General features: G+C 35.4%; 2 protein-coding genes and 1 long non-coding RNA gene across 10 annotated transcripts; 2 read left to right on the top strand and 1 right to left on the bottom strand.

Moving 5' to 3' along the window:
* Positions 1 to 7,739: 7,739 nt before the first annotated feature.
* Positions 7,740 to 10,860, top strand: LOC130994971 (cyclin-B2-3-like). Its single transcript, XM_057920191.1, has 12 exons — positions 7,740 to 7,942; positions 8,206 to 8,277; positions 8,459 to 8,531; positions 8,657 to 8,713; positions 8,839 to 8,875; positions 8,960 to 9,073; positions 9,163 to 9,294; positions 9,551 to 9,640; positions 9,715 to 9,936; positions 10,032 to 10,130; positions 10,212 to 10,390; positions 10,485 to 10,860. The coding sequence occupies exons 2-12, from the start codon at positions 8,223 to 8,225 to the stop codon at positions 10,630 to 10,632; spliced, it is 1,206 nt and encodes a 401-aa protein (XP_057776174.1). The 5' UTR covers positions 7,740 to 7,942; positions 8,206 to 8,222; the 3' UTR covers positions 10,633 to 10,860.
* LOC130995001 (uncharacterized) lies at positions 9,389 to 10,720 on the bottom strand. Its single transcript, XR_009091988.1, has 2 exons — positions 10,542 to 10,720; positions 9,389 to 10,369 (listed from the first exon to the last, which is right to left on the bottom strand). It is a non-coding gene; the product is annotated as an uncharacterized LOC130995001 (long non-coding RNA).
* Positions 10,861 to 13,828: 2,968 nt separating the features above from the next.
* Positions 13,829 to 21,514, top strand: LOC130994929 (BTB/POZ domain-containing protein At2g30600). 8 transcript variants are annotated; one of them, XM_057920135.1, is made up of 15 exons: positions 13,829 to 14,061; positions 14,306 to 14,504; positions 15,663 to 15,723; positions 17,456 to 18,273; positions 18,349 to 18,681; positions 18,763 to 18,999; positions 19,326 to 19,487; positions 19,713 to 19,925; positions 20,017 to 20,064; positions 20,137 to 20,195; positions 20,282 to 20,411; positions 20,497 to 20,571; positions 20,730 to 20,810; positions 21,018 to 21,086; positions 21,173 to 21,514. In XM_057920135.1, exons 4-15 carry the CDS (start codon positions 17,476 to 17,478, stop codon positions 21,389 to 21,391), a joined length of 2,424 nt encoding a protein of 807 aa, XP_057776118.1. In that variant the 5' UTR covers positions 13,829 to 14,061; positions 14,306 to 14,504; positions 15,663 to 15,723; positions 17,456 to 17,475; the 3' UTR covers positions 21,392 to 21,514. The 8 variants fall into 8 exon arrangements, 7 of the variants coding, with proteins under 7 accessions (XP_057776118.1, XP_057776080.1, XP_057776107.1 ...); XM_057920097.1 differs by lacking the exon at positions 15,663 to 15,723; XM_057920124.1 differs by lacking the exon at positions 15,663 to 15,723 and having other exon boundaries at positions 13,854 to 14,061; positions 14,306 to 14,484.
* The last annotated feature ends 911 nt before the right edge of the window (positions 21,515 to 22,425 follow it).

The raw sequence follows: 22,425 nt of genomic DNA, 5'->3' as shown, positions 1-22,425 counted from the left end.
ATCACAAATTTTTCGCGGTGGAAATGGATATTTGAAACTTTACAGTTTATTTTCGGTAAAGTTTCAAATTTATTTTTATAATCATAAATTTTAGGTAATATAGTTGGGATATTAATTTGCTCAATTTATCCGTTCAATTTCTATACTACTCCCTCCGTCCACGAAAGAACTTCCTATATTTCCTTTTTGGGATGTCCACAAAAGAACTTTCTACCTATTTTTGGAATATACCTCATCACTTATAATAACTCTTACTTTCACTTTTTCACAACTCTCAATATTAATTATACTCCCTCGAAATGAGTACCCATATTTCCTTTTTCGTCCGTCCACGAAATGAGTACCTATTTTCCTTTTTGGCTAGTGTACCCCACAAAACTCTTTAATTAATACTCCCTCCGTCCCGACTTTTGGTATCCAGTTGAGAACGGCACGAGTTTTAATAAAGTGATTGATGTGTTGTGAGTGGAATAAGGGTCTCACATTTTATGTGAGAGTTAAAATAATTAAAATGGAGTAAGGGCCCCACCTACTTTTACTAAAAAATAGAAGTGGATACCAAAATGTGGGACGGCCAAAAAAGGAAAGTTGGATACTAAAAGCTGAAACGGGGGGAGTACACTCGAAAAGGTGGGACCCTTATTCTATTCACACTACACTCAATACATTTCTTAAAACCCGTGCCGTCCACAAATGAGTACTCTTTTCGTGGACGGAGGGAGTACTACTTTTTCATCACTCCCAATACACTCAACAACTTTTTCTCCACTTTTAATACACTCAATAATATTTTTCTTAAAATGCGTGCCACTACCTCCTAGGAAGTTCTTTCGTGGAAGAAGTGAGTATTTAATAATAAGTCGCCACCACTCGATGAAAGAGAAGATAAAAATTAGTACTATTTTTTTGACGAAAAGAATATAAAAATATAAATACCAATCAAATGCTTGAACTAAATTTTAAGTTTTAAATATATACTATGAAATATCAATTAAATATCTCTAGCCTGAAGTATGTCTTAAACTATTAATAATACTAATATCAAAAGGCTTGTTTTTGTTTTTTTTTTTTTGTTTTTCTTTTCAAGAGGGGCTAATCGAAGGCTTTAACAATTAAGTTTGGAGGTGACTAAAATAATCGAAATCAAATAATTGAACCGATCTAAACCAAAATATTAAAATATGGTTCGAGTTTTCGACTTGGTTCGATTTTATTATTTTTTAAAAGAATTTGGTTTTTCAGGTCGGTAAAAACCGAACAAAATCAAAATCGAATTATATTTATATAGTAATATATAATTCTAATATTTATTTATTTATTTATATATGCATATGATATATAATTTTGATATTAAAATATGTATATATATATTTTTGATATTAAATACTCCCTCTGTTCCAATATTCAAGTCTCGTATTTCTTTTTAAGTCGTCCCATGTAACTAGTCTCCTTTTCCTTTTTAGCATTAATTAGGATACAATTAATGTATTTAATTAAGTTTTACATTTAAATCTAATACAAACCCTAAAACCTACCCACCACCCACCGATCTGCCACTCTCTCCCCCTTCTCTTCACTCTCAAATTTGCGTCGCCTTCCTCAAGGGAAAAACCCTATCTGCGAATTCTTCACTTCGTCGTCCTTCTCCAATTTTCACTCCACCGTGATGAAGCCTTCCTTCAGTTGGAAGGAGTACCTGAGCGACGAGATTATTCTCGACACCGAAGATGATTGCTCGTTGTGGGGTGATCCGCCGCCGGTGTACTTTCCTTTCTCCAAGTCGGAGACGTTGCTGGCGTCGCCCGAGGAGTATGGTCTAGGCGCGTCAGAGAGCGAAGAGCTCGGAGAGTACGTGGCAGATCGGAGTCCAGCCACTCCATTCCGACCTCCGATCTACCGACGCCTTTGCGCCGCAAGGATGAAAACATACGTTTGTTCTCATTTACCTCTGTGTTTAACTAAATCCTCTGAAATCGAGAGAGATATTGACCTTCTTTGTTAAGAATCTTGGGGAAATCAAAGGAACCAAACGAGTGGTGGCACACTGCATCCGAAGCCCACTTTCACCTGCTCGCCATTTTGTGTCCAATTATGTTTCGGGTGAGATCTTCCATGTTTTACTATGTTGTTTAAATTGAACTGACTAATGGTGTAATTGAGGATTTAGTGGCTGCATGCAAGAGTACTAGGGTTTGATGGTTAATTTTTTTATCTGAAATCATATAAACATGCTCATCATGCCTAATCTGATTTTATGTCTATGATTGTTATGAGGCGGAGATGTATGCAATTTTGCTGTTTGTGATTTGTGTGTTAGTGTGCTTACATTGTGATGTGTAGTTGGCTGCCATCTTCATTAATGTGGGATGTGTAGTTGGTTGTCATCTTGGTGTTTTATGGTTGTGTGCTGCCATTTTTGTTAAGCTTGTTGCTCAGTGTTATCCATTTGGGGTGTGTAGTTGGCTGTCATCTTGGTGTTTCATGGTTGTGTGCTGCCTTTTTTGTTAAGCTTGTTGCTCAGTTTGCTTGATTTGGGGTGTGTAGTTGGCTGCCATCTCCATTTGGGGTGTGTAGTTGGCTTTAATCAAGCAACATCATGGCATTGAAAAGTTCTTCAATGCCATCCACATTTGCCTCATTAATGCCTAATCTGTCCATTATGTCTTCAAGTCCTTCAACTGCACCTTTCTCTTTCAAATATCTTATGCATTCTGTGACAAGTTCAAGGGGGACTTCCAAACTTAATGGAAGTAAATCTTGTCTCATCAATGATCATTTCTTCACATGTGGTAGCTTGTAACAATTCTGCCCTTTAACCTTCATGATCTCCAGCATGCAACCTTGTAAGCTTAAAAAAACACAATTTAAAGTCATTGGAGATAGTTCTTTATAAGCTTTATGCACTGTATTTACTAAATCATCAACATCACTGCATGCAATTTCTGTTTGTAAGCTTTGGATGGCCCTAAAAAATCCAAGGTCATTGATATTGGTGCTGGGTGTGTTTGGAGGTTGATTCACAATGTTGATATTGAAACCATCACGTGTGGCAGCCTCTCTAAACTCCAAGTCATCATTGTTAATGTGTGGTCTTGCATTATCTTGTTGAATAAATACATCTTTGCTTGCAAAAGAGGGTCACTTGGTTATGATGGTAGGGACAATATGCCACATTACAATGCATACGCATGAATTTTTTTGGAAAAAACAATAAAATCACTACAATGCATACATAAATCTGCCTCAACAATACCTTATTGATGAAAAGGTCTCTAATCACTGGTTTGCTAACACTTTCTATGGACTTTTGCTCTAGAGTCCCAGCCACCCTCTTTTTACTTGATCTTTTTGCTGCCACCATCTTTCTATGGGCTTTTACTTGATATTTTTACTTGATCAGACCTTGATCTATCCACCGACCTACGGTGCTCTTGCTGCAATTTATGCCACTAGCTAGTCTTCTTATGGTGGACCTCTTTTGTTAACTCTAAACTTGCAATTAGCTCAAGGTCTATTTGAACTCTTTTTCTCCTTGGTCTTGATATCTTCTTACTTGTTGAGTTTATACCCTGACCTTCTCTTTGTTGTTGTTTTGCCTCAGCCCAAATTCGCGAAACACACATCCGGACTTCTCCTCCATAGCTTTCATTTTCCCTCTTGGTGGCTTCCCATTTTTGCTTTCAAGAAGAAGGAATTGAAGCATAGAAGACCTCTCATCTGTAGTTAAATATTTTCTTCTCATGTTTTTTTTTTAATTCTCTTTTGGTCACTGACTATGTAAGAATTGTGAGCAAACAATAGCTCCCTTTAAATAGTTGTAGTATGTACGAATTCTGATGTGTTTTTAAAAATTTTGGAATGGAAACAAAATTTTGGAGCCATTTTAACTATCTGCCGCCCTTTTTTTATGAGGCACTCTTCCGTGCAACCGGTTTCTGAATGACACTACTTCAACATACAAATGACACTTCTTCAAGTGTCATTTGTATGTTGAAATAGTGTCATTCTGAAATCAGTTGCACGGTCATTTTCCGAATGAAGTATTGTAATTCTGGAAACCAGTTGCACAGTGCAATCGGTTACACAGAAGTATTTGTGTATATTTATTTCATGTTCTGTTGTCCAAAAAATTTGGGCTAAGTGTAATTATTTGGGTGAGATCTGCCGCCCAATATCATTTTGGAGGAATTAAAGCGTTAGGCAGATTCTATTTTTATGTTAGAATGTATTGTATTAGTTAATTTAATTAGTTAATAAAATAACATTAAATAAAGCACTAATTATGTGGTCCCTATTACTTTTACATCTATTTTAACTCTCCTAAATACTCGTGCCCAAAAACAATGAGACTTGATTATTGGGACGGAAGGAGTACAAGTTAATTTTGCTTTTTCTTATTTTTCAATTTTTTTTTGTTATCTTGATTTTTTCGAATTATTTCAGTTTGGCTCATTTTAATTCTAAAAATTTGGTTAATTTGATTTGGTTTACTCGGTTAATTCAATTCAATTTGGTTTCTTTTTTAAAATCAAATATAAATTTAATTTGGTTTGATTTTAATAAAAAATCGATGAATGCTCACCCCACGAGTACTCGATGGTGTACTCGATGGTGTACACGATGGTGTCATCGAGTACTCGATGGTATACTCGATGGTGCCATCGAGTACACCATCGAGTACAAAAAAGTCAAAGGGTGTTATAGTCTTTTAAACTTAAAATGGCTATATAACTTATCTATTATAAACTAGGGCTATAAAACTTATGTTTTTATGAAAGAGGGCTATAATAAGATTTCCCTCTTCTCCCAATATGACTTGGATGATTTTATGTATTTTTTTTTTGGGCTTAAACTGATAGTAAAAAAATTATAAATTGTCTTAATTATAATTACAGGATAAATGAGAAGCTCGTAGAAGAAACCAATATTGGAACTCAGGTTGATCAAACTGAAAAATCATTACGAAAGAAGGCAAAGTCAGACATAAAGAAGACAAAGATCAAACTTGAGAGACACCTAAATAAACTTGAAGGCTCATATTCAAATCTGACCATCAAGATTGTAATTTAGACTAAGTACTATTTTTCTTACAAGGCATTTTTTTCCATTAAGTTTTTGCCTATAGATTTTAACAAGACTTGAGTTAAGTTATCTTGTTAATGAGCCTTGGTGCTAGGTTTAGTTTGTAGCCTATAAATAGGAGTTTTATATTCAAATCTTGAAAATGTTGATTATTCCTTACTTAAAATAGAAACTATTTTTCCCTTTATTCACTTAAATTCAAATTCTCTCCTGAATTTTATCCATTTTACAAATTCAATATTATGGTTAAAACTGATTACAACACCATGAATTCTCAATCCCAAATGTAAGAAAGCTTTTGAGCAAGTTTCGACGTGGAAGTGTTTTTTTTTTTTTTTAAGTAAAATAAAATCTAAACAAAATAATGAGGGGTTGGATCTAAAAGTTAACAGTGATGAGCCGAAAAATAAACACTTGGATAAACGATAATATCAATGCTACGATGGTGATTGAATGAACTGCGAAGACGAAGGGTAGGAGAATTGTGCTTAGGTATTTAATTTGATCTTTTTGCCCGTGGCACACATACACTTCATAGATAACATCATAACACATCTTTAATTTAATTTTCTAATCATTTTGAGTTGGGCTAGTTTTAAATTGAACTTATTATAATAATACATAAATGTAAGAAAAAATATGGGTTTACAATGGGCTGGAGCCTAATAAAGCTATAATATAGACCCACCCCTCAAAATGACATAATTTGATCGATTAGCATTAAACAAAACAAACAAAAAATACATGTCACCATTCAATGATGGCGTAAATTATATTATGTCTTTTCTTTTTGTTACAAACTTAATAGTTTAATTAGGTTTTTGATTGATATTATTGATAATTTAATTAAACATATTTTGAAACACAGATTATAGTTAAGCCAAAAAATATAATCTATGTTTGAATATTTATAATAATGTGATATATTATCTAGCTTTGAAATAAATTAAACAAAGATAATTAAGTAATTAGTATAGATTTTTGAGATACACATTGATACTCAAAGATATTTTGTCTTCAAATTTAGAATACCTCAAAATTTTCAGACATTAAAAAGCTATAGCATGGTTTTATATGTCAGTATATATATGGTGTGGAAAAAAAAGCCCCTGTCATTATTTATATACGAGGCCACTAATTCAATTGTTCCATAAAGAGAAAATCAATTCAGTCTAATTTGGAAAACATAATACATTACTTATGTACCAATGTGTTAGAATTGAAAATACTCATATTCTAAATTGAAAATTGACTGAAATTCGACTCTTTGACCCTAATAAAAAAAAAATTGACTGAAATTTTAGGTTTGATGTAATTTCCCAATATTATATTTTAAGATTTATGATACGTGATTTGAGTTTTACGAGTTCGAACTTCAATTTTTTGTCGTACAGTTTATTTTGAGATGAAACACTGCTTTAATTATATTATATACAGCCTCCAAAATTACTATATATGCTATAAATGTTTACCTATTAACTTATACACTTTTAAACAACTTGTTTTAGATTTAGGAGACTTAAATCGCACTTCACATTCAAATTATTGCGCGTATGGGATGAAAATCTCATATCAACGCTAAACAAAGTGTTGACTCATTACAAAAAACTTTAAGTAACTATTCGTTGAAGATAAAAAAAAAAAAAAAAGGTTAAAAAGGACAAGAGAGAATAAAGTCAATCTCATGTCGACCAGGCCACTTCTTTTCTCATTTCATCTTCTTCTTCTTTTATTTTTTACGTTTTCTTTTAAAATAAAAAATCTGGCTTCCAAAGTATAAAATTATACCAAAAAATAATTTTGTAAGATGAAAAAGGATCTCTCTCTCTCTATATATATATATAGTATTATATTCGATAAAATACACGATTCTTTTTCTTAATATTCATATAACATTACTTTGTAATCCACTAGCCACACCACACACTTGGAAAAAAACATATATGTAAAAATTTGAGTTGATTGCAATTATCAACGAACACTAATCACTCATTTAATCGTATTTTATTGGTTAGAAAAACTCATTCTAAAATCATGTACTAGTTCTGACGTGTAAAAACTATTATATATATAGCATCTTTCCAAAAAATCATGTATAATTAATTACTTGAATAATGTAGTTGCAGGATTGCATAAATTAATTGCATAATGAAGGCCAGATAGCCTTAAGTTTATGGGTTGAAAGATAGAGACACTATTAGGAACTAAATTAATAACGTGAAATTGTAATTTTAATACTTAAAACCATAAATTCATAGAATAACAAATACTATTAAATTACCTTAATAAGTGCAAACTAAATAACTAAAAAATCCAATGTCCAACTAATTTTTAAACCATTTCAAATACGATTTATTATAGTCAAATACTTGTAATTCTAAAAAAATTATAGTCAAATACTTTTCCACATATATAGGGAGTATTTAATTTAAATTTTCTATCCATATACAACATCCGTAACTACAATTACAAGAAATAACGAAGAAGGAAAGTGGACTGATCAATCAAAATGCAAGTAAGTTAATTATTGACTGTGGAATTATTGAGAAAAATAGAGTATTTAATGAGGAAATTTTGAAAAAAATCACATGCCATAATTGGTTGAATCGAAGTAACAAAACAAAGTATGAAAATAACCGTTAGCCCAAACACGGAACAACTTTCATCGTACAACCAATTTCGTTCACTAGCCGTTGTTTTCAAATATATTCTAGAGAGAGAGAGGGAAGAGAGGAGAGAGAAAACAGACACGCACCCGCTGTTTACGTTCTCTTCAAAACCCTCTTCTGGAATTCAATCGAAACAACATTCAAGAAAGCAAAGATTCTCTCTCTGTGTCAGAGAGAGGGAGATTTAAGTGGTGCGTAATAATACTCCATTAATTGATTTTTGAGATGGGATTTTCTTTTTAGCCTCTCACTCTTTTTCTTTCTCTGGGATTTCTTGTGTTGAATTTTGTTCTTGGATTTTCTTGACCAAATCAAACCTCTTCTTTTTATTCTTCTATTTTTTCTGATTTTGTGATCTGGGATTTATCCCTCCCTTGCTCTTGAATGTGATTATCTTTTCACTCCCATTTTTTTTCGGTTGATTCATTTCTTTTTTTAAACAAAAAAAAAATAGTTTGAAGAAGACACAAGATGGGCGGACCAAGTGAGAATTTTCATGGCGTGATCAGACATTCAAACATTCATGGTGAGTTGAAATTAGAAAAAAGATTTCATTTTTTCACTTCCTGAACACTCGGCCTTGTTTTGATTCTTTCTTGGTTTTCTCTCGATAAGAATCCTGTGACATTTCTTGAAATTCTAATTGATTCGATTGTTTAATTATTCTACAATATCTAACTAAGAACTTGCCTCTCTCTTTATCTCAGGGCAAAATAGGAAGGCGTTGAGCACAATCGACAGCAATGTTATAGGAATTCACAGAAGGGGCGTTTTGACAGAGTACAGAACCCATAAAGCCTTGATTTTTATTTATAAATATTTTACTTGAATGGTTACTTTTAGTCTTCATGTTAATATGTGAAGTCCCATTTTGCTTGCTTGTTCATATTCTTGATCTTGTTTAGGAAAAATGCTGCCTTTCAGAAGAATCCCATGGCTCCACTTCATCGTCCAGTTACTAGGTTTGCATATCCCATCTCTAGATTCCTTGTGAAAATTCTAAGCTCTTTTCTTGATTTTGGAAAGTCACATTGCATTACTACATTTTCTTACTAATATTTATGATGATTTCTTGATGCACTTGTAGGAAGTTTGCTGCACAGTTGGCTGTCAAAGAGAAGCAGGTATATATCTTATAGGAGAAGATCATCACATTTTAGACATAAATTTGTGTTGATTTTACCTAAGAAATGGCTATCTCGATGCAGGAACAAAGAGCCGCGTCTCAATCATCAGACTGCGTTATCATGGATGCAGAAGACCATGATGTGCCTATGTTTGTGCAACATACAGAAGCTATGCTGGTGGAAATTGATCGCATGGTATTCAATTCTTGCTGTTTTGCTACTTGCCAAATATTTTGCCATATCTGTATCTGTTGAATGCAAATTTGTGCTGTGAATTTGCCTAGGATGCCGAAGTTGAGATGGAAGACCTTGACTCCGATGAGCCAATCGTGGATATAGACGCGTGTGATGAGAAGAATCCACTTGCAGTTACTGAGTATATTGATGATATATATGCACATTACAAAAAGACAGAGGTTAAAACCTTTCTCTAATAGCTTCAGATGATATGAGTCTTAGTTTTTAGATGCCTTTTAGTTCAACTTTTATATCTTACTTGTTTTGGGAATATTTATGAGAATGCTGAATTAATTACTACTTACATTGTGAAGCAATACCTTACTTTTGTTTGATAATAGATTAAGTGCAAAAGAGGGTCTGCCTAATTCACCTTGAGAGTCGATTTTTTCGTGTTCATATCAGTTTGTTTGAACTTCATATATCTTGCTGCAGAGCTCAAGCTGTGTGCCATCAAACTACATGGCTGGGCAGCTTGATATCAACGATAGAATGAGGGGCATTCTCATTGACTGGCTGATTGAGGTAACCGCACCAGAATGTCCTCATTGTGAGCTGAAAATCGAGCAGCTTCTGACATTGTATGTGTTGTTGCACAGGTGCATTACAAGTTCGAGCTGATGGATGAGACGTTGTACCTAACTGTCAATCTCATCGACAGATTCTTGGCAGTCCAGCGTGTTGAGAGGAAGAGATTGCAGCTTGTCGGAGTCACTGCCATGCTCCTAGCCTGCAAGTACGAGGAAGTGTCTGTTCCCGTTGTGGAAGACCTTGTCTTGATCTCGGACAAGGCTTACTCGAGAAAGGAAGTGCTTGACATGGTAACCTACGGAACATTTCTAACTCGATGTGACTGATGAGAATGACTATAGAAAGAAATCTTTGTTAATTTCAATTGGTTTGTTTGTTTCTGCAGGAGAAGTTGATGATCAACACCTTACAGTTCAATCTGTCGCTTCCAACACCTTACGTGTTCATGAGGCGGTTCCTGAAAGCTGCTCAATCCGACAAGAAGGTTTGCAGAGATATCTAGATTTTCTTGCAAACAAAACACTTACAACAAATGATGATGAAATTGTTTGTTTCATTTCCCTAGTTGGAGCTGGTATCCTTGTTCATACTCGAGCTCTCCCTCGTTCAATATGAGATGCTCCGTTTCCCACCATCCCTGCTCGCGGCTGCTGCAGTCTTCACGGCCCAATGCACCCTTACACGATGTGAGATGTGGAGTAGGACTTGTGGGAGGCATACTAGCTACAACAAAGATGAGCTCATGTTAGTAGGCATACGTATATATGAGTTGAAATTGAGCAAAGAGATCAATCAAACACATCCCATTCATTCACTGATTTTTTTGGAAACTTTGCAGGGAATGTGCAAGGTTGATGGTGAGTCTCCATGAGAATGCAGGGAACGGGAAGCTTACCGGTGTGTTCAAGAAGTACTCGACTTCCAAATACGGCCACACTGCTAAAATGGCTCCTGCTGTCTTTCTCAAAGATGCAGCAGAATCATGATACAGAAAGGGGAATATATATACAGAAGAATAAGATGATGATGATGATGGTTCACAAATAAGCCTTCTCGGCTACAAGATTTGATTTTAGTTGTTTTTTTCTTCCATCAGGTTCTTTGTGATGGTAGACATTTCAATTCATGATTTGCAGCAACTTTAGTGGCTGATTCATTGTGTTTCCTACTATTGGCTGGATATATTTCATTGAATGAATATGATTGTTGATTCATTATGTGTTTGTTAATATGTTCCTTCATTAATCGCCTCTAAAGAAACATTTTCACCCAATGCTGAATAATGAAGAAGGTGTACTTGGCTTTAATTTATAAGCTCTTGTGAAGTGCTTGACAAAATAAAAAGGGTTAATTGCATGTAAATACATTAATTTGGGCCAAAATTCATTTTTGAGGCATATTTAGAAAAGTTCAGTAAAATATACAAACTTTATTGATTGCTCAATTTTTACTCCGATTTTATTTTCCCTAAGTTAAGAAATGACGTGGCATCTACGTGGTTCATCGAAAATGATGTGGCGTCTACGTGACATCTACATAGCATCTATATGACATCTTCGTGGTCCATCGGAGTCAAAATTGGACAACTGTAAAGTCAAAAATGGATTTTGGCCAAAGTTAGTGTAGATGGATTTTGGCTCATCGGAGTCAAAATTGGACAACTAATTTATATGCAATTATCCCAAATAAAATTAAAATTAAAATTTATAGATCAATTATAAAAAGCTTCGACAACTTATAAGCTCATCTAACTCAAAAATAAACTTATAAATTAACAATAATTAATTTACGAAAATAAAACATATTACTCCATCCGTCTCACAAAAACATGAACAAAGAGAAATGCACGGATTTTAAGAAATGTTAGTTGAGAGTTAAAGTAAGTGAAAAATGGGTCCCACTTTAAAAGATGTTGTGAGAGTAATGAATTAATTAAGGAAAAGTAGTGGTGGGCCATGATGTACTAAAATGGAAATGTTCATGTTTTTGTGAGACACCCCAAAATGGAAAAACGTTCATGTTTTTGTGAGACGAAGGGAGTATGTGTTTGGATTAAATTTAACTACTTATTTATTCTATTTGATTATGAATGTGCTTATATGATTTATATAATATTATTATTAATAAAAAAATTTAAAAAATATATACTCCCTCCGTACATGAAAGAACTTTCTAGGAGGGAGTAACACAGGTTTTAAGAAAAAATATTATTGACTGTATTGAGAGTGGTGAAAATGTGTTATAATTAATATTGAGAGTTGTGAAAAGTGAAAAGTAAGAGTAATTGTAAATGATGGGGTATAGTCCAAAAATAGGTAGGAAATTTTTTGTGAACGTCCCAAAAAGGAAAGATAGGAAATTCTTTTATGGACAGAGGGAGTATATTTTTAACGTTTTTATATTTTGATTTTTTCAAAATGGATGTATTTTCGTCCCTGTATCATATCATATTCGTATTTGTGCTTCTTTGCTTTTATACTTCAATCTTACAAATTTCCTTCATTTATCAAAAAAATCACTATGGTTCACGTTCAATTCAATCAATGATCATTTTTACATGGTGGGACCTTTTATCTACTACTAGTAAACACATATTAAAACGGTGACGTCTTATAAGAAAATTGCTTCGTAAAGCGACAAATTTAGTTTAATTGCGTAGCTTTATATTAAATGATTGAATAATTCCAAAATCGAAGGGCTTGAGATATGAGACAGGCACACTTCAAACTGATGTGGCGGATTGCGATGTCCAAATATTATCATAACTACACAACAACCCATCAAAATCATCATTTTTGTTTGCTCGAAAAGAAAAACCAATTTTGTTGAATTAGTCCATTTTTATTTCTATAAAAATGTAATTGACATAAGAGTAGACTCCTTTTTCTGTTATGTAAGTCTTCAAAAGGATATTATGTTGGATTCTGGGCCCTCGCATCAAAAATACATATATTCTGTTTGCCTTTTTATATTTTATTTCGTGTATTTATTTTTCGTTTGATCTTTCTTTTAATAGGAATTCTTTCGTTTTAACTTTTAAAAACTACGTTGCAAAAATAAAATAAAAAATAAAATAAAAATAAAAACTAAAAGAATTACAAATGTTTCGGTGGATTCTACTTATACGGACAACCGCAATTAGTATTAACAAATAATTAAATTAATCAACAATTATCATATTTTAATATATTAATTGATTAATAAAATAAAAGAATCTTATCGTACTTACATACGCACGAGAGCGAGGGCTACAAAACCTCATATAGTACTCACTTTATAGAACTATTTTGTTGAAAAAAATTAAACATTTTCACCCATTATTATACTAATATAGAACTCACTTTATAGAACTATTTTGTTGAATAATTGCATATAAATAACACAATTTTTTTTTTTATCAAAATATGATTTTCTATATAAATAAAAAATTATATTGTTAAATACACGAATTATTAATTGTTTTAATTTTCGCTTAATTGTCAAGTACTACCAAATTAATAATAAAAGTGGATGTCTTGAATTGTCTACATAACTTCAATATTCAATGTACGAATTATTAATTGTTAATTTTCGCATAATTGTCAATTACTACCAAATTAATAATAAAAGTGGATGTCTTGAATTGTCTACATAACTTCAACTTCAATATCTAATGTACCGTGACAGTCCAAAACCAAACTATATATTCAATTGTTTATTTTTAAATTATATTTTCTAAAGTTCATATTTTGTGAAGAATTTAAATTTCAAATTTTGTGAAGTTCATATTTTTAGTCGCGCCCCTAGTTAGATTTATGACTTTGAATTATAAGTTATACCTTAGAATCAAAAATTTATATTCTCATATATTCTTTTAACAAAAATTTGGGCCTAAATAATACTATTTGCAGGCTATTCTTGGGCTTTATTTATTTATTATTGTCATTGACTCATTGGAGAAGAGTTAAGTAAGAAGCTGATGATTTTCATGTAAATTATGAATATTAATTTTAATTGATTTTTTTTTGATGAAATTACATTATAAATAATACAAATCACACACACTCCATCTAGTGGTTATTGTGGCCGAGAGTAAATTTTAATTGATTTTTAAATCTGAGATGAGATAGATGTGTGTTCCTTGTCGTCACCCACATTTCAGCCACTTATTTTTGAGTAGCATTTATTCTTGTCCATTAAGTAACTCAAATTATTATATATCAAAGATTTTTCTTCACTGTTGCATTATAAAAACGATAATCTGCAAAAATTCCCAGTTATTCAGTCACAACCGCCATACTTCTCCCATATCCCCATTTTTATATATATCAGATTCATTCACCTATCTATATATTATTTCATTTTTTCTACATCTATAATTTGCGAACTTGAACTTATCCAGCAAGAAAATCAAGTTATTTCCTTTCACTGCAGAGGTAAAACTCTATCTGTCTGATTTCAATACAGTAAATAGTTCTATTTTTTTCCTTTATACAGAGAAACACCACCAACAATACTCTTTAAAGATTATCCAAACACCCAACAGTTTCTACTAAAGAAATACCTTGACTAAATACGCCAAAATCGAACCCCTTGCTCAATTATTTTTCTAATTCATTGCAATTGAAAAGAAATTGAAAGCAATAAGAAGTAGAAATTCCTTTTAATTTGAGAATTTAGGAGCTGAACAAGGGGGTAGACGAAGGGAAGAAAAGGAGATTACGACGGCTGTTCAGTGGCGGTCGGCGACAAGTGGAGAAAGATAGGAATAGGGTGACGCCGTGGTTGGCCGCGGCGGAAATCTCAGGGCGAGAGGGAGAGGGAGAGGGAGAAGAAGAGGAGAGGGATTCTGATATTCTGTACGTATTATAGGAGAGAGGTTTGAGCTTTAATTCCTTTATTAGGCTATGATTTATCATTTTATTTGTGTACTGCGTTCACCTTAATTCCTAATTTCATGGCTTTTGTTAGGAATTACCGCTAATCCCATAAATGCGGTATTAGTGATTCTCTCCTCTTCCCTTGGTATTATGCAATCCTAATTTTAAGGAATGAATTTTAATTTATTTTTTTGACTAAACTATTCCTATTTATTTATTATTATGGAAAATTAAACATCAAAAAAACTTAGATTATACCATGGACGGTATAGAGTTCCTCAGAAAAAAGGATTTGCTATTGAGCCTGCAACGTTCCCTTCAGCAAAAGGTAAATTTGTTTCTGTATAAATTTGCACAAGGTTTTGCGGTTAAGAATTGCTTCAGCTAATTATGGTGCCTGCGATTTCATCTTGACCATTAACTAAGATATATCTCTTTCTTGATACAATGCTTTAACTATTCACCTTGAACATCTGCAGATTGACTTATTCATTGCACAGCCATTTTATTACTCAATGATGATATTGATTTGATATTGTTTTTGAAAGAAAAAAAAATTGGATTTATGAAAAAAAAAATTATTACATTCCATTATCATTACCAGCCATAAGAATGGAATTAATTAAGGATTTCTCATTCCATTCCTTAAAAATATAAGTCATAGGAATTCCATTACTTAAGTTCATTCCATTCCTGTGTACCGGCCGTCCCCTAAGGGATTTAAATCATGAAGGGATTGACTTTAAATTAGGTAATGTAGATATATTTTTTTTCTAAAATCTCATTAATCAAACTTGCAAAAATTCTTGATATCTGATCAAATAAAATATGAAAGATGATTATTATATTTAAAGAATAAATTCTTAATTTTTTTAAATTATTTTAAAAATACAATTAGACCTTACATTTTATTATTTTGAATTTTTGTGATTAGTTGTGGCCCGACTAGGACATGGATTTTTATTGAATTATTCAAGTCAGTATCAAGTTCAAGTTTCAGGTGTGAGATTTATTTAAATACATGATGTGGTTAATTGTTGCCCATTTTAATATTATGTGTTTACCATATGTGAATTAAAGTATATCGTTAGGGGCCCGCTCAATGGGTCCAGGACTTCACCGTCCTTGGTATGACACAATGCGATTTCATGTTACAGTTAAGGTTGCAATTTATTCGCCAGGGCCCTGCTCAATGGGTCCAGGACATTAAAGTCCTTGGTATGCCACCGTGCGAATTTCAGTTATAAACAGTACAATACAATGCATATGTGTTGACCATTTTATTAGCGTGGACAATGATTGCATGATATCCCACACTAAATATACTTTGTATGTTTATTTCATATTTAACATTTCAAGTTATTGGTGTTAGCCCGAAATCCGGTGGATTGGCTCGATTGACATCCCTACCTAAAAGCAAAAAATGGATGAAAGTTTGTGTATATATGACAAGTATCCATTTTTTTGAGGTGGTATTGGGTACAACTGAGTGTACTGTACAATCGGGTTGACCCGCATCCAGACCCTGTCCCGCATTCTAATCCAAACCTGCATTCTGACCCAAATCGTGTAGATGTCTATTCGATTATACAATGACATCACATATAACTGACACTATTCTGTTATACAAATAACATTGCGTATAAATGACACTATAACATTGTAAATAACATTGTGCATAATTGACTCTACTAAAAAAAATGACATTTCTTGAAATTGACACTATAAAATTATAGTAATATTTTAAATGACACTTAAGATAATGTTACAGTGTCATTTATATAATCGAATGGTGTCAATTATAGGCAGTGTCATTTGTATAATCGAATAGTGTCATTTACACGATTTGGATTAGAATGCGGGTCAGGGTCTGGATACGGGTCAAATCGATTTTACGGTACACTCGATTATACCCAAGTTCTTGTGTGCTTTTTTTTTTTAATATGTAAATTTATAATCTGACGTACTTGGTAGAATTTATAACCAAATTCCAAATTCTTCATGAGTTCTTGTGTCGATGTAGTAAAATTGCTTGCATAATGCCAATTACGATGATATATACTGCAACTGCAACTCGTGGATTGACATATTGGTGGTTTATGTGAATTTGTTGACAATCAAAAGGTTTCCAAAAGCTTAAAACAAATGGTTGCACAATAACATAATGTTGTATTCTATACGGTTCATCAGTGTTGTGAAGCTTATTTCTTCCGAATTCAATGATTTTGGCTGCTTTCTTATGTGACCCCAGCTAGTTTCTTGCTCTGTTTTGGAGCTTGTTTTTCTTTTATTTCCTTCCATATTTGGAATCTTATTGATATTTGGATGTTTAGATAGTTTTTCACTTGGATAAGACGCAGTTGCAGATTTATGAAATACGAAATATAAAGGAATTATTGTGCTTATGGCTCCCTTTTTCTTGATGGACATTGTCTGGGATTTTCAAGATTAGTTTGGATCGTGACCATCGATAACTTTTAGATGTCAAAATATCCCTAATTTTCAAGGTAGATTGTGAATTTGATTCTAGCATAAGATGTTTAAGCAATTTTAGACCACTGTTTCATTCGCAGATTTATGAAATAAGAAATATAAAGGAATTATTGTGCTTATGGCTCCCTTTTTCTTGATGGGCATTGTTTGGGATTTTCAAGATTAGTTTGGATCGTGACCATCGATAACTTTTAGATGTCAAAATATCGATAACTTTTAGATGTCAAAATATCCCTAATTTTAGAGGTAGATTGTGAATTTGATTCTAGCATAAGATGTTTAAGCAATTTTATACCACTGTTTCATTTTCTTGCTATTATGCCATTTTTTTGGTGTATATGATGCTTTATTCTGTAAAATTTGATACATTTGCTAATTCAATGTATAGATAATAGAACTAGTACTTGAATATGGTGACCCTTTTTTCTTGATGTATTTAGACGTGGTTGATTTGCAGAAGAAGCGTAGAGTGAAATTATGGAAAAGAAGCAGAAGAAGTTCCTTACTGTGGCACCGTTTGAGTGTGCTTGGCACGACAACTTGAGGTTCAAGGAAGCAGGTAGGGGCTGTGTTGCGTTTGATGCCTTCGCACACAATGATGTCACGGTCGTCTTCCGGGAAAAAACGGGCAGCCAGCATTACCATTACAAAAGGGATAATAGTCCGCATTACACAGTGATTATAGGTAGCCACAGAAATAAAAGGTTGAATATCGAGGTCGATGGGAAGACAGTTGTGGATGTCGCTGGTGTCGATCTTTATTGTTCATCGGCGTTTCAGAGTTATTGGATCAGCATTTACGATGGCCTCATAAGCATTGGTAAAGGTAGGTACCCTTTCCAAAATCTCGTCTTCCAGTGGTTGGATTCGAACCCCAATTGCAGCGTTCAGTATGTCGGGCTTAGCAGTTGGGACAGGCATGTAGGGTATCGGAATATTAATGTCATGCCTCTTAAGCAGAACCATATATCCTTATGGAAGCATGTGGATTTTCGCGAATATGATGGCACGGAAGATGCCGATGAGGAGTTGGAAGAGGACATTGGCGATTATGAAAATTGGGGGCTTGAAAATTTTCTGGAGAGTTGGGAGCTATCGGATGTCTTCTTTATAGTTGGGCAAGAGGAAAGGGCCGTTCCAGCGCATAAGGTCATATTGGCTGCTTCAGGGAGTTTTAGTTTGAGTACGAGGGAAGAAGATATTATCCATCTCCAAGATGTTTGCTATGCTACACTCCACGCACTTCTTGAGTACATCTACACGGGCAACACCAAGGTGAGTTGCGTTTTATAATTTATCAATGAATTTTTCAGCCAGAATAAATCATAACATATTATTGTCCTGATGCAGGTTCCGGAATCATGTCTCAGTTCTTTGAGAGCTCTGAGCTTACGGTTTGAAGTAAGTGCATTGGCGAAGCAGTGTGATGAATTGACGGAGCGGTTCAAACTGAATAAGAAGCTGTTTGACTCGGGAAAAAGCGTAGAAATATCATATCCACCAATCTCCCGGCTCAATTGCCCCGCGGTGTTTCTGAACAAAATACCCGTTGATATCAAACGGCTCAATAGCTTTCTGTTGACCAGTGAGTACAGCGATGTAGATATCTATGTTGAAGGCCATGGTCTAGTCGCACAATCACATCGAATCATTCTTGGCTTGTGGAGCGCCCCTTTTACAAAGGTAGGGCGATATCTGGATCGTGGTTTCCTGATCCTAGCAACACAACATTTGTATTTATATTCATTTTTTGTGCACATGCAGATGTTCACAAATGGAATGAACGAAAGTGTTTCGTCGAAGATTTGCTTGAAGGACATCTGCTTCGATGCATTCATGATTATGCTCCAATTTATGTACAGTGGAGAGATCAACGGGTACGACACCATGCACACTGACACTGACATGTTGCTACTACAGCTTCTTTTGTTAGCAGATCAGTTCGGGGTTTTGCTTCTTCATCAGGAGTGTTGCAAAAGGCTTTTAGAGCACCTCTCCGAGGTAATACGATAACCTTAGCCCTATTATGTTTCTGCCTATCTCGTATTTTAATTTCTTACGAAGTAAAGCCCTTAAATGGGGCGCGCAGAAACTGAGAAAATGGTGGAGTAGTGGGCTTGTGAACACAAACAGAGAATTTACGGCAACTAAATACGAATATTGATGTCTCTCATCTATATATTACATGCAGGCATGGAGTTCTAGTGGAAGAAGATCATTCTACGAGTTTTTGTATTATGCCAAGTTTAATGGACGAGGAAGCGGACAATTTTGGCAGAGTGTTTTAGGTTATTGTTCGCGTGGCTAACTTTCGAACTTTGTTGCAGGACTCAGTGTGCCATGTCCTGCTAGTCATTTCATCCGTTCCTTCATGTAAAGTTATTGAAGAAACATGTGAGAGGACATTCTCGCTGCATTTTGATTATTGTACAACCGCCAGCATCGACTTTGTCATGTTAGACGAAGCAACATTCGGGAACATTCTTCAGGTGAATCTCATCTCTATTGCATCTAGGGTTATCCAAGATTAGATACGCATTACTATGTATTTGTCTGCAATTAGTTAAATAGTAATAGAGATGTTTTATGTGGATTTTGATGTATCTTCCCAATTAGAGTATGATTTTCGAACACGTGAAAAGTATGGAGACATAGTGATTTGCCTCTTTGATGTGGTATTGGTGACGCTATATCTCATGCCAAAATTCTTGCAGCATCCGGATTTGACCGTAACCTCCGAGGAACGAGTGCTGAATGCAATCTTACTTTGGTGTTGCGAAGCAGATGAGTTGTTCGGCTGGGAGAGCGTAGATGAGATGCTGCTCAACTTAACACCTGAGCTCATTTTTGGTGAGAGACTTAATTTCCTAGAAGTGTTTCTAGATTTCGTGCGCTTCCCTTTGCTTCCGTATTCACTCCTTCAAAAGGCATGTCCTAAACCTCTCTCTCTGTTTTTCGGACTTTTAACAAACCCTATGAGAAAGAACGACTAATTGTCAAACCTATTGTGGTTTTCAGTTGGTGAGAAGTAACCTTAGCATGCGCATTCCTAGATTCGGTGAACTGGTAAACTCTGATAGTCCCTTGCCTGAATTCATTTTCAAGTAGCCACTTTTATGTAACTCTTTTTGTCGACAGGTGAAAGAGGCCGTTACATTTTTGGAGTTTGGATCATCTGGCCACGATAAAGACCTGATGTAAGTTCCCTTTGTCCCCTCTCCCTCCGGTAAGATTAGGTTTTGATAGTCCATTGCCTGATGCTAATACTGTTCGACTTTTACAGTAAATTCCAGCACAGAAGATCGAGTTTTAAGGAACTACAATATATATGCAACGGAGATAGCAACGGGGTACTGTATTTTGCTGGCACGTCATATGGAGAGCATCGGTGGATGAATCCTGTTCTATCAAAGGTGAGCGTGTAACCTTTCTTCTGTCGACCTCTTGCCAGGGTGGGATGTGTATTCATTATCATCGTGTAACTTGTATATGTTGCAGAGAGTAACAATCACCGCGAGCAGTCCACTTTCGAGATTCACCGATCCTAAGGTCTTGGTCTCGAGGAGTTACCAAGTGAGAAGTTTTTTTTTTTTTTTGTGAGACAGTCTCGTGAGTCGAGATCCATAAGTGTAGGTATTGTCTTACGAATCTCGACTCGTGAGACGGTCTGACACAATCTTTTTGTGTTTCTTGGTTTAGAACCAAAGTTAAACGAACTTGACTCACGATAGGGAACATCCTTCGCCGGCCCCCGGATGGAAGACGGGAGAAACACCGCCTGGTGGATGGTCGACCTCGGCCACAGCCATCAGGTACGTCCGCACACACAATGTTGATTCTCACTCGATGATCATCGGCGTTTACTTTTATTGATAGATTTGATTGACAATATATATGACTAACCTAGATACTGAAGAATTACATGATCGAATACGTGTGCGATGGATTAGTCTATATTATTTTTATCTATCTTAGCTATCACCACCGAAAGCAAAACCCTAATTCGCTCATTTCCTCAGTTGATGTGCAACCATTACACACTGAGGCAGGATGGTTCAAGGGCTTTCATTAGGAACTGGAGTTTCCAGGTACGGATTTCTTCAACCTAAATCGATTGATCGATTGAGCTCGACGCGTTCGGACGAGACTAACGGATACGAACGGCATGTTGCAGGGTTCCATGGACGGGAGCAGTTGGACAAACTTGCGGGTGCACGAGAACGATGAGACGATGTGCAAGCCCGGTCAGTTTGCGTCCTGGCCCGTTTTTGGCCCGAACGCGCTTCTTCCCTTCCGATTTTTCCGAGTGGTTTTGACCGCTCCGACGACTGACGCCGGCAACCCTTGGATCCTCTGCATCTGCTTCTTGGAGTTTTACGGTTACTTTCGTTAAACCACTTTTCTGTATTTTGGTAGAGCTTGTTTTGCAATAATGTCAGTTTCCTTTCCTCTATGCATTATGAAGCGTGTAATATTTTATTTTATATATATCACATATAAACAAAATTTTAACAAATACTCCCTCCGTCCCAATAATGAAGACACACTTTCCTTAATGGGCTGTCCCAATAATGAAGACACATTTCTATATGTGGAAATAATTAGGGCTTACCAAATTATAATTAACTTTAACACCTAAAATCCTAAATCATCTCCATATTCGTCTCCCTCCCTCACATACAGGCGCCACTCTCTCTGTCTCTCTCTGCCTTCTCCGGCCGACGGCCCCGCGCTGTCGCGCCGCGACCGCCTCTATCTGACCCCTCTCTCTTTCCCTCTCAGTTCTCCTTCATCTCTCTCGCTCTAGACATCTATGTTTGTCGCCGCCGCCTTCTCCCTTCCGCCACCTTCTCCGGTCGAACAACTGCCACCCATCCCCCTCTCTTCTTCGGCGGATCTGGGGGATAGGGTATGCAGGCGCGACGCATCTGGTTCTAGTGGCTAGGGTTTGTAGGGCGGCGGATCTGGGGGACTAGGGGCTAAGGTTTGCTGGCGCGGTGGATTTCTGAAGAGAAGGAGCAGAGGCGTCCGATTTTGGGCGAGAATCCTCCATGGCCGCCGCCCATCTCCTCGCCCCAATTCTGCCACTGCATCCCCTCCTCCGCCACCGTCCGTGGCCGGCGACACCGCTATTACAACCACCATCACCTTCACCTCACTTCAGCATCACCGCCACCGTCTGTTTCATGCTTATGAAGACATTGATTTTGGGGATTATTTCTGATTTGGAGGTATCAATTGGGGGTTCCAAATTTGTTGATTTTTTTCTGATTTGGGGTATGATTTTGGGGATTATGATCGGAGGGAGCAGGGGCGAAGGGAATGGGGGTGACCGGGGACAACGGCGATGGCTCGTCGGATCAAAGAGTGGTGGTCGGCGGCGACAGTGGTGGTTGCTGAATTTCTGAATTTTTAAAATTAAAAAAT

The sequence above is a fragment of the Salvia miltiorrhiza genome, chromosome 1 (genome assembly GCF_028751815.1).
Source record: "Salvia miltiorrhiza cultivar Shanhuang (shh) chromosome 1, IMPLAD_Smil_shh, whole genome shotgun sequence".
NCBI classification, from domain to species: domain Eukaryota; kingdom Viridiplantae; phylum Streptophyta; class Magnoliopsida; order Lamiales; family Lamiaceae; genus Salvia; species Salvia miltiorrhiza.
This window is presented reverse-complemented; position numbering and strand designations above follow the sequence as displayed.